Genomic DNA, 12104 nt, shown 5'->3' with positions numbered 1-12104 from the left:
TGTGTCATCCAATCACGTTTGATTCAGCGCTATTTCGCATATGCTGCCTTGCGTCGGAGAGGAGTGCCAGTGGGGTCAGCGAAATTGTAGGAGACGAGGAGAGGGCGAGCATTGTACTTCACAATAACTTAGCATCTTCTTCCGTCACACAGCCTTGTACAACTGCGGGACGAGGCTGCGCTTTGACTCCCCCACACGAATCATCTCCGAATCCACTTTATCGTAAATTTCATTCGAGTCTCAGCCCTTGAGCTAGCATTCCCGTTCTTTGTCTCCTCGAATAATCAAGATTCACGTCCAATTCATGGACAATGGGGGACAGCGCGGAACAGGGTTCTCTAGAAACCCGGGATGCCTGGCTTGCCGCTCTCAGAAGCAGTTCGACAAATCTCCGCATTGAGGCATTGCGCAAATTGCAGCACAGTATCCAAATCACAGGTAAGGCTACATACAAGTCCCGTTTCAGGGGGCCAGTCTCATTGGCAGCATAGATGAGACGGTCTCGAAAGAATTATTGACCGTGTTGCCCGCTCTCCTCGCGACGTATCCTCGATACCTAGATCGAAAGTCTCGCCGAGCGGTGCAGTCATGCCTTCGAGCATATCTCACAACGCCTTCCTCCGCCGATGTTGCCTACCCTGCCGTCACAAAGTTCCTGTTACAAGAGAGCCAAAAGGCGGTCATAGCCCCTGGAAATGCATTTGTACTGCTTGAATGGTGTTGCCTGGTTCAACAAGAAATACGGCTCAATGAGAAGTCATTCGAACAATGCTTTGGGAAAATATGCCTGGCTGCTGCCCGGCTGCTGGATAAATGTGAAGACAAAGCGGTTCGGGGCGGAGTTCAAGGTTCGGCCTTGACAATCGCCCGGAGAGGCCTGCGCGACGCATTCAAAACACCACAAGTCGGAAACAAGGCGTTGCAACTCGCCTTGCAAGATGTTGCTAGTTCCTCTGACGCAAATGCCAGTCAAGCCCTCTATGTTGGTGTGATTGCTGGAGTCAGTGCCCGCATAACAGAGAGAAGAGAACAGCTTCAAGACTCAAAAAAGCAAGTCCTTGATTTCTATGTCAAGTCCATCATAAGCTCGAAAACTCCCGTGCCGTTCAATCAGTCTATGGGCCTCAAAGATTTCTTCCTCGACTTCGTCGCTCTTCAGGACATTGGCGAAGTCCTGGTCCCCGCAATTGAGAAGGCCATCTTAAGATCGCCTGAGGCCATCCTCCAAGGCCCTATCGAGGTGCTGGCCTTGTGCCTGCCAACAGCACTCGATATTTCAGGGTTTGTTCATGGAAAACTGGTGAAACCTCTCTTATCAGCCATGAACTCTACCAATGCCACCATTCGCGATGGTGCAGGTAAGGCTCTGTCAGCCCTTGTTGGGAGAGGCGGGTCGCCAGATGCCTTGCAGAAGATTGCTGGAGAAATCGGGTCCGCGATGAAAGCTTCAAAGGCCGGTAGCTTTGAATTGCGTGGTCTATTGGCCGATGCTCTATCAATAATCGCCCCCGAATTAACCACATCTTCTGTCATCGCTCAATCTATCGTCCCTGCGGCATCCAAGGAGGCTAACGAGGGCGCGCTGAGGAAAGAGGTTGCTGCGTTAGCACCGCATCTACAGCTTATTGTCACAGCTTCCTCCATCGAAAAAACGCTCTCGGATCTAATACTAAAGGGCACCCTTGACAAAAGGCTTCCTTTTCGCAAACTGTGGGTTCTGTGTCTCGCAAATGTCCTCAAACATCTTGCGAACGCGCCCTCTGAACGGGTGTCACGTGAATTCGTCAAGTCAGCCTTGAACATTTTGAAAGATGCGTACGACGAGGTTGCCCTCAATCCCATCCCAGCAACCCAGAATGGTTTTGTGGCTGCAGGTTTCGGTCTTCCTGCGATATTTGATGCGCCAATACTGAAGACAGATGAGTACAAATCAAGTACCTATGATGAACTCAGAAATCAATGTCTTACCATTCGACCAAAACTGTCTTTCCTCCTGAACCCAAAAGTCTATACGCGACTCTCATCTGCAGACGATTGCCAGTGGGCACTATATGCGCTGACCAATTTGACGCAAAATCTCGAACAAGCTTCAGAAGAAGCAAAGACTGCATGGGCAAGAGCCATCTTGCATCACCTACTGACGCCTGAAGTTGACTCGAGTGTGCGGAAGCAGACAGGAATTGTATTGTCACAGGCCTACTCGGAACGACCAGCTTCAGTAGGCCAAAGCATAGTACTTGGGATTTGGGACGTGCTTCGATCCCGTGCACTGGAGTTGACCAAGATGGCTGAACATTCCCTGAATGACAATCGCTTGCTTCAGGCGGTGAAGTGCATAAGCTTACCCAGGGACAGGCTGGAAAATATGACCCAGGAAGCGGCAGTTGAGGTGCTGAAGCAACAGGCTATATCTACAGTCGTGTTATTACGCCCTGAGCTGATTATCAACTCAAATTGGATTGCGACCTGCCTCGCCACTGGCATCGATCCAGGTGAACTTGCAAAGGAACGACAGGAACAACTTTTCAAAGAGATACTTTCACATTTTGAGGCCAGCAAGATGGCACCATTAAACATTTTCGAGATCGCTGCCTGCAACTCTGCAGCTACATTAGCCTTCGTGGCGCCGGATATTTTTACGCCAGCATTGATTCGTCAATTTCGGAAAGATCTAGACCCGGTGCAGTTGGAAGCTGTAGGCCCAACCGAAGCACTCATTGCTCGAGCCCCTGAAGGCACGATTGTCGTTGATGTCCTTGGCCAGCAGACAAATGGAATCCTTGAAAACAAGAACCAGAAAGACTATGATGTTCTCAAATGGGAAGAAGAGATACGCGCACAGTTAGCTAAAAAGAAAGGGGCACCCCAGAAAAAGTTGACTGCAGACCAACAGGCCAAGGTCGACGCTCAACTTAAGCAAGAGAGTGCTACGCGGGCTCGGGTGAGGTCAATTTCAAGCAACATCAGAAGAGGTGCAAAATTCATTGAGAGTCTTGCTCGTGGTCCGCCAACAGATGCAGGGCTTTGGATGTCTCCGGCCATCACTGCGCTGCTGGGGTCTCTTGAAGCGGGAGCGTCGCTCATCGTCGAAGACGAGATCGTCTCAGCTTATCTTGCCTGCTCCGACAAGATCTCGGAACGCCTCGGGAACATGCGCCTTTTTGTCGGCGTTGCAACTCTCAGGTCTCTGCGGAATGCAAACGTTCCAGAGCATCTCTGTGTGGAGCCGCTTGCAGAGCTCGGAACAAGGGTGTTGTACAGACTGAGATTCGCTGCTGAGCACCGCCCTTTTGATACTGCCAGCACTGCTTATGCCCTCCCTCTCATCTTTTCTGTCCTCGAGAATGGAAAGATAGGAGATGTGACGGGCGACGATGCTGACGCACAAGCCCTCCTTGCTCTCGAATTTCTATCTTTCCAGATGGGATCCGGTGCCGATGAACACCTTCCAAGAGCAGATATTTTACGCCACTTGATCAGCGCAATGCAAACGTATAACCAGCACTATCGAATAATAAGAGATTGTTTGTTTGACTTCTCTCGGTCGATGTCCGACAATGTCACTTCCGAGGAGAGGGACATTCTCCTGTCTGCCGTTACCCTTCCCGAGTCCGCTGTCCGATCTGCGGTTCTTCAGGCCATTCATTCAGAGATTGACTTGTCCGAGATTGACTATTCGGTCCATATATGGATTGCTTGTCAAGATGAAGAAGACGAAAATGCGGAGACTGCGCTGGCGATTTGGGAAGAGTTCGAGTTCACCGTAACCGAAGAACTGGTCGATAGCATACCTCCCTTTTTATTCTCAGAGGCACAGTCGACGAGAACGGCTGCAGCAAAAGCTCTCGCGCAAGCGCTTATCCAAATCCCTTCGAAGACAGAGTCAGTATTGGAATCCCTCGAAGAGTATTATCGAACGGAAGCTCAACCCTTGGTCCCAAAGCGGAATAAGTTCGGTATTGTGCAAAAAGGAGAACTAGTTGATCAATGGGAGAAGCGAAGCGGCCTTGCACTGGCATTCAAAGAGCTTTCTTCCGTCCTGAGTGGGAATGCTTTGGTGCCTTTTATGAACTTCCTAGTTTCAGACGGCGCCCTCTCAGATCGCAATGCTACTGTTCGCTCGGAGATGGTAGAGACAGGTACAACCTTCGTGGCAGCTCGAGGAAAAGAATGCCTAGAGCCTCTCATGGATCTGTTCGAGAAAGTGTTGCAGGGCCCTGATAGAGGAACTCAAGAGTCGGATTGGGTCAATGAAGCCGTGATCATTCTCTATGGGTCTTTGGCAAGACATCTACCCGATGGCGACAAGCGAACAGGGAATGTCATACAAAAGCTCCTTGATACTCTCAGCACACCATCTGAGTCCGTTCAATATGCTGTCGCCAATTGCCTGCCTCCACTTGTTCGTCCTCCCACTATCGATGCTGCACCATACATCACCTCTCTTCTGGATCAGCTTTTCCAGTCCAAGAAATACGCTGCACGTCGAGGAGCAGCTTACGGTCTTGCAGGAGTTGTCAAGGGCAAAGGTGTGGCAGCGTTGCGGCAACACAGGGTGATGGTCGCGTTGCGAAGTGCGACTGAAAGCAAAAAGAGCCCCGAGCAGCGACAAGGCGCAATGATGGCATACGAGTTACTGTCATTGCTGCTCGGTCGGACCTTTGAACCATATATGATCGAGGTGCTTCCCCAATTGTTGACATGCTTTGGCGACCCAGTCGCATCAGTACGTGAAGCTTGCTTGGACACTGCAAAGACATGTTTTGCCAGCCTGAGCTCCTTTGGCGTGCGTCGTGTCCTTCCTGAACTACTCGAAGGATTAAATGAGACACAGTGGCGTAGCAAGAAAGGAGCGTGTGACCTCCTCGGTGCCATGGCTTACCTTGATCCGCAACAGCTAGCCACAAGCTTGCCAGAAATCATACCTCCTTTGACATCGGTGCTGACAGACAGTCATAAAGAGGTTCGAGCCGCTGCCAATAGCAGTCTCAAGAGATTCGGGGAAGTCATCACAAATCCAGAAGTCAAGAGCCTCGTCGACATTTTACTCAAAGCACTGAGTGACCCAACAAAATACACAGAGGAAGCTTTGGACGGGCTGATCAAGGTTCATTTCGTCCACTATCTCGACGCACCCTCACTGGCCCTTGTTGTGAGGATCTTAGAGCGAGGGCTCAATGATCGCTCATCTACCAAACGCAAAGCTGCTCAAATCATTGGGAGTCTGGCACATCTCACCGAGAAGCGTGATATCGTTACCCATCTACCGATTCTTGTCACAGGCCTCCGTCTTGCGTCTGTCGATCCCGTACCTGCAACTCGAGCAACCGCCTCCAAAGCTCTGGGCAGTCTTGTTGAGAAGTTGGGCGAAGATGCCTTCCCAGATCTGATACCAAGCTTGATGTCCTCGCTTCGTACAGATACAGGTGCAAGCGATCGCCTCGGGTCAGCTCAGGCACTCAGCGAAGTCCTCGCTGGTCTAGGCACTGGCCGTCTTGAAGAAACGCTGCCATCTATCCTACAGAACGTCGCCAGCTCAAGACCAACCGTTAGAGAAGGATTCATGACTTTGTTCATCTTCTTGCCGGCATGTTTCGGCAACAGCTTTGCTAACTATCTTGCTCAAATTATTCCGTCCATTCTCAGGGGCCTGGCCGACGATATCGAAGCAATTCGCGAAACTGCTCTCAGAGCAGGCAGGTTACTCGTGAAGAACTTTGCGACCAAATCCATTGATCTCTTGTTGCCAGAATTGCAACGTGGGCTGGCTGACGACAGCTACCGTATTCGTCTCAGTTCAGTTGAGCTTGTCGGGGACCTCCTCTTCAATCTCACCGGGGTCAGTGCTCAAACAGAAGCCGAGGAGGAAGGCGAAACTGCAACACAAGCTGGACAATCCTTGCTTCAAGTTTTGGGAGAAGAAAGACGCAATCGGGTCCTGTCTTCTCTCTACATTTGTCGCTGCGATACTTCTGCGCAAGTTCGAGTAGCTGCCATTGCCGTGTGGAAAGCACTCGTTGCAACACCGAGAACACTGCGTGAACTAGTACCGACGCTATCTCAGATGATTATTGCTCGCCTTTCCTCGTCCAACATGGAGCACAAAGAGATTGCTGCCAATGCTCTGGGCGAAGTGATCCGTAAGGCTGGAGAAGGTATTTTTGCCTCATTGCTACCGTCCCTTGAGGAAGGCCTTCAATCTTCCACCGATCCAGATAAACGACAAGGCATATGTATTGCTCTCCGGGAGATTGTCGACGCTGCTTCACCAGAGTCTCTGGAAGAGCACGAAAAGAAATTAATTGCCATTGTCCGACTGGCGCTGACAGACTCCGATCCCGAAGTGCGCGATGCTGCAGCAGAATCCTTTGACTCTCTTCAACAGATGTTTGGCAAACGAGCTGTGGATCAGGTGTTGCCACATCTGCTGAATTTATTGCGGAGCGAAACGGAGGCTGAACATGCACTGTCCGCGCTGCTTACTTTGCTCACTGAAGCTACCAGGGCCAACGTTATTCTGCCTAACCTGATACCGACGCTACTCACCAACCCCATCACTGGCTTCAATGCCCGGGCGCTGGCTTCATTGGCTAAAGTTGGAGGTGCAAGCATGACTCGTAGACTGCCTACAATACTGAACAGTCTCGCGGACAACATAGTCACATGCAAGGACGAGGAACTTCTAGGAGAATTGAACGAGGCCTTCGACGCGACATTGTCTTCCATTGACGAATTCGATGGTCTCAACACTGCCATGAGTGTGATGTTGGCCATGATCAAGCATGACGACCACAGAAGACGTGCGCTCGCTGCAAATCATTTAGCGACGTTCTTCGCAAATCCCGTTCTCGACTATTCCCGCTATAACCAAGATCTCATCCGCGCCCTTCTCATCTCATTCGGCGATCGAGACCAAGATGTTGTCAAAGCCGCCTGGTCCGCACTTAACCAGCTGCAGTCTCATTTGCGCAAAGAAGAAATGGAGACACTAGTCACCTCCACCCGACAAGTCCTCCAGCAAGCTGGAACAGCAGGATCAGTCCTACCTGGATTCGCGCTTCCTAAGGGTATCCTGCCTGTACTTCAAATCTTCCTGCAAGGCTTGATGAACGGTACAACCGAGCAACGAGTCCAGTCTGCTATGGGTATATCAGACATCATTGAGCGGTCTAGTCCTGACGGATTGAAACCGTTTGTCACCCAAATCACCGGTCCGCTCATCCGTGTTGTTGGGGAGAGATCAATGGATGTCAAATGTGCTATCCTGTCCACTCTCAACCTGCTCCTCGAGAAGATCCCTACTTTCTTGCGTCCCTTCTTGCCTCAGTTGCAAAGGACATTCACAAAATCGATCGCCGATCCGACAAGTGAAATTCTCCGTACACGGGCAACGAAAGCATTAAGCACGCTCATCACGTTAACACCGCGCGTCGACCCCTTAATTGCCGAACTCGTTACTGGCGCGAAGACCCCCGAGGCCAGTGTCCGCAATGCCATGTTAAAAGCCCTTCAGGAAGTTGTCAGCAAGGTTGGTTCGAACATGTCCGACAGCTCCCGCGAATCCATCTTGGGGCTTATGGACAGCCAACATGACGTTCAGGATGATAATATGATGGTGACCAATGCTCGGCTTCTGGGGGCTATGATCAAAGTTCTTCCCGCAGAGAAAGCTGCGACTTTGATCAAGACTCGTGTACTCGCCCAGCCGTCGACCAACGCGTCAATTCTTGCTTTAAACGCCGTGCTTTTGGAAAGCGCTCCGACTTTGATAGAAAATCCGGCATACGCAGAAGATACACGGAACGTCCTCGTCAACGGGCTAACTGGGAAGAGCGGTACTTTCGTCCAACAGAATGCTGTACTTGCATTAGGAAAATACCTCCTCTCTCTGCATGAAATATCTTCTGGCGTCCAAATTGAAGAAACATGCGAACCCCTCTTCGAAGCACTCGCGTCCACAATCCCACCAGGAGGAGACATCGACTCTCGCCGCCTTGCACTGGTGGTCATCCGCACGATCTTCCGCCACCACGGCAACAGTCTGCGCGAGGACAACAAACTCGTGGCCATCCTGGCACCGCCGGTTTTTGCATCGGTAAGGGACGTCGTCATCCCTGTCAAGTTAGCAGCGGAGGCAGCCTTTCTCGAACTCTTCAATGTGGTCGATGAGGAATCTGCCCTCTTCGACAGGTACATGGGCTCAGAAGACGGTGGCAAGACGCTTGGGGTGGGGCCGGCAAGGGCGATGGGAGATTACTTCAAACGCGTGGCACTCAAGTTGGGAACATCTGCGAGGGAGAGGAGGGCGGCGGAAGGTGGTGTCAGAGGCGGGCTGGGGCTGAGTTCGGATGAAGAGGAAGATGAGAGGGAGGTATGGAGTGTGGGACGTGTGGATCTGGGTGAAGCAGGATTCGGCGAAGAATAGTAACGAGAGACCAGAAGAAAAGAAACAAGGGGTCCAAGTACGCGCGGGAGTTTGTTGGCACGAAGCCCCGAGAATTGATACCCATGTGGGTAAAAAGAATGGATATTGGCGACTCCTATTGCAAAGACCGATCAATGTCGATCAACTCCATCTCACCCGAATGAAGGGTTGCCCTGCACGCCACATGCGCGCACGCATCTATCTCCACACGAGGTTTTCTTCGGATAAGATCACAGCCCACATAAAGAACGGACACGAAGAGTGATTGGAGAAAGAGGAGTATGGGTGATTTTGGGGGGTATCCCTCTACACAGCTCTGTAGCTGGATATGGATGGAGGGGGAACCAGCAAAAAGCCACCAAGTCTTGCTTGCTTGCCTATATTTACATACGTATACTGAACCGCGCCTTCCCTCTAACTCGTATTCAGCAGAAGCGGTGGAGTACAGCCATCTGATCTGACGGAGACCACTCAGCCTTTTTCATGGCCGAACACACTGTGACAAGGGGGTTGTTTAGGGGGGGGAACTGCGTGGCAATTGCCGTGCTTGTCCCCCTTGCCGATTGTCTGGCAATGGATATGAGAAACAAGCACCACTTGGGATTCCGAACACTCCCCACCCCTCGTCGGAATGCCACACTGGTTGCGGCTTGACAGAATCAACAAAAGAGAAGATTGGCATTGTCGGAGGAGAGCTTCCTATGATCTGAAAAGGGATTTGAATGCAGGTGCTGGTTGTTCCGGGATATCCCCTGAAGGACCTGTTTGCTCAGTGGGCGGTGGTGGCCTAACCGATATGCGAATCAGATTAGCACCGTGGACTTCTTGAAATCGAGTGGATGGGAAAACGGGCGACGGTAATCGAAGGGCATAACTTACGGTGCGCTCTTTTGTCCCTGATCACCGCTAAAGTACTTTGAAAAGTCTCCCGGGTCCTCAAATGGTCTCGGCCCCAGTATCCTCACCAAGTCATCTCTGACAAGCATTTCTTTCTTTAAAAGCTCCTCCGCCACCGCCTGCATTTGATCCTTTTTCTCCAATAGGAGATCTTTGCACTGTTTATGCGCTTCATCCACAATGCGTCGGACTTCCTCGTCGATGTGTCGCGCTGTTTCTTCCGAGAAAGGTTTGTGTAGTCTCTGCTCATCGTCGCGGTAGTGCAAGTATCCGATCTTGGGCGACATGCCCCATTCAGTGACCATAGCCGTAGCCATCCGTGTGACCTTGTTGAAATCATCAGATGCCCCACTCGTCACAGTGTCGAACCAGATTTCCTCGCTGACGCGTCCGCCCAATGTCATGGCCAGGCGGTCCATCAGTTGCTTGACATTAAGCAGGTACACATCACCACCTCCAGCGGGGAGGTATTGGGCGTAGCCCAAGGCACCTTGACCTCGAGGGATGATAGACACTTTGAGAAGGGGGTCGGCGTACTTGAAGAACCAACCGCAGATAGCATGACCAGCCTCGTGGTACGCGACGGTTTTCTTCTCCTCTGGCGTCAAGACCAATGACTTCTTCTCCAGGCCGCCAACGACACGCTCGATTGCTTGTTCAAAGTGAAGCATTTCAACCGACGCTGCGTTCGAGCGAGCGGCGATGAGGGCAGCCTCATTTACACAGTTGGCAATATCTGCACCTGAAAATCCCGGCGTCAAAGCTGCCAGACGGCCGGTGAGGTATTCCATGTCGACGTGAGTGACGATCTTGCGGAGATGGACTTTGAATATTTGCCTGCGGCCCTCCATGGTTGGTCTATCAATAACAATGTGTCTATCAAATCGACCCGGTCGCATCAAAGCTTTGTCGAGAACATCGGGTCTGTTTGTACCGGCAAGGACGACAACTTGTTCGGAGGTATTGAAACCATCCATCTCGGTCAAGATCTGGTTGAGGGTCGATTCGCGCTCATCATTGCCACCACCAAAGTTTTGCTTCGCCCTAGATTTGCCGATGGCATCGATTTCGTCAATGAAGATGATGCACGGAGCGTTCTTTCGGGCATTTGCGAACAGGTCCCGCACTCGAGATGGGCCGACACCAACGAACATTTCCACGAATTCGGAACCGGAGACGGAGAAGAATGGAACACCGGATTCACCGGCAGTCGCCTTAGCCAACAACGTCTTACCAGTACCCGGAGGACCGGACAAAATGGCTCCTCGAGGGATCTTTGCGCCCAGTCTCTGATATTTCGAAGGATCTTTCAGGAAAGAGACGAACTCCATGATCTCCAGCTTTGCTTCGTCCATACCAGCAACATCGGCGAATTTGATTTTGATGTCAGTCTCGTGGTTGAATCTTTTAGCTCTTGACTTGCCGATGCCGAAGATCCCACTCTGACCACCTGCACCCGACGCGGCTCTCCTCGACAACCAGAACAGAGCACCCACAAATAGAAGCGTCGGGCCAAAAGAGAAGATGGCGGCGCTCAGCGGGACTTCGTCAGAGTAAGCCACAGGGATTCTTTCATTCGCGGGGATGCCCAATTCTTGTTGTGCCTCGTCCAAATGTCTCTCAAAAGCTTCCACCGAGCCGATTGAAAAGTAGTAATAGAAGTTGGGTTGAGCCGCAGGCGACTCTGGATATCTCTGTGCGACAGCGGAACGGTGTAGTTCGACTTTGACTCGGTTTCGATTGATGACAGTGAGTCTGCTGACGAGGCCTTTGTCGAAGAAGGTAGTCCTGAATTCCTGCCACGTAATTTCCCGACTTGTCTCCCCAGGGTACAGGCTCCGGTACAAGTAGTAGGTAATGAAGGCGGTCATGATCATTGTGCTGGCGTCGAGCTTGAACTCGTAGACTTTGGGTCCACCCTGCTGCTGCTGTTGCTGCTGTTGCTGCTGTTGCTTCTGCTTTTCTTTGCGTTGTTTATTATGTTCCTCGCTCTTGTTTGACTGATCGAACAGTGGGGTTTCATCCGATGTGGCGCCCTTGCCGTATTTTTGTCGAACCTCCTCTGGGGTCATGCGCGACATCTTGGTGAAGAGTCCAACAAGACGCACCGTGGTGCCAAGGTCGATTCGCTTGCTTGGATCCTTCCGCCGCGCTTCAAGAACTTCTCGGAGTTCTTTGGGGATTCCACCTTTTTTCATAAGCTCGGCAGCTTCATCGACGGCGTCGGCTTGCGCCTTGGGAAGACCCGCCTTGATCATTTGGGCGACATCGTCGATCTGTTTAATCTCCTCCGGTGTGAGGGGAGAAAACTCTTGGGTGCCGGCCTTCTTTGACTCTGGTTCTGCATTGTGGTCCTGTTTCCCAGCTCCGTCTGCAGATTTCTCGGCCTTCTCGGCCTTCTCAGGCTTCCTCTTCTGCTTTTCAGGATCTTCCGAGGGCGGCTTCGGATCACCAGGGGTCACGGTTGCATACAATCTCGATAGAGGCGGACGTAATGACCGAGTGTATCGTAGTCTGGCGAAATGGGTGGAGCGGCGATGGGCACAAAATGCGCACTCAAAAGCAGCTTTTGACGAGCGCATCAATTGCGGCCGCAGGTAGCTTGCCGCCATTGCTGGCGTGAAGTCTGGAGGGAGAGAGTGCCAGCAAAAGGGCACGGGGTTATGAGGGAGGAGGCGTTGAAAGGATGATGAGCCCAGACGGCAAGACAGCAAGTCTGGTGATCGGAGGATGCGCAATGGAGTTGACGCGAGCACATTTGCCTGACTTTTCTTAGATCCGA

General features: G+C 51.6%; 2 protein-coding genes across 2 annotated transcripts; one reads left to right on the top strand and one right to left on the bottom strand.

The window, feature by feature from the left end:
- Positions 1-311: 311 nt before the first annotated feature.
- On the top strand, positions 312-8425 carry A1O5_11341 (uncharacterized protein; the record flags this gene model as incomplete). Its single annotated transcript, XM_007751913.1, has 2 exons — positions 312-438; positions 492-8425. The coding sequence occupies 2 exons, from the start codon at positions 312-314 to the stop codon at positions 8423-8425; spliced, it is 8061 nt and encodes a 2686-aa protein (XP_007750103.1).
- An 875-nt stretch (positions 8426-9300) lies between these two features.
- On the bottom strand, positions 9301-11934 carry A1O5_11340 (AFG3 family protein; the record flags this gene model as incomplete). The annotated part of the gene is made up of 1 exon (XM_007751912.1): positions 9301-11934. One exon carries the CDS (start codon positions 11932-11934, stop codon positions 9301-9303), a length of 2634 nt encoding a protein of 877 aa, XP_007750102.1.
- Positions 11935-12104: the final 170 nt, after the last annotated feature.

Source organism: Cladophialophora psammophila, assembly GCF_000585535.1.
Source record: "Cladophialophora psammophila CBS 110553 chromosome Unknown aczJe-supercont1.25, whole genome shotgun sequence".
NCBI classification, from domain to species: Eukaryota; Fungi; Ascomycota; class Eurotiomycetes; order Chaetothyriales; family Herpotrichiellaceae; genus Cladophialophora; species Cladophialophora psammophila.
The sequence above is the reverse complement of the archived record's forward strand: the minus strand, read 5'-3'. Positions and strand labels throughout refer to the sequence as shown.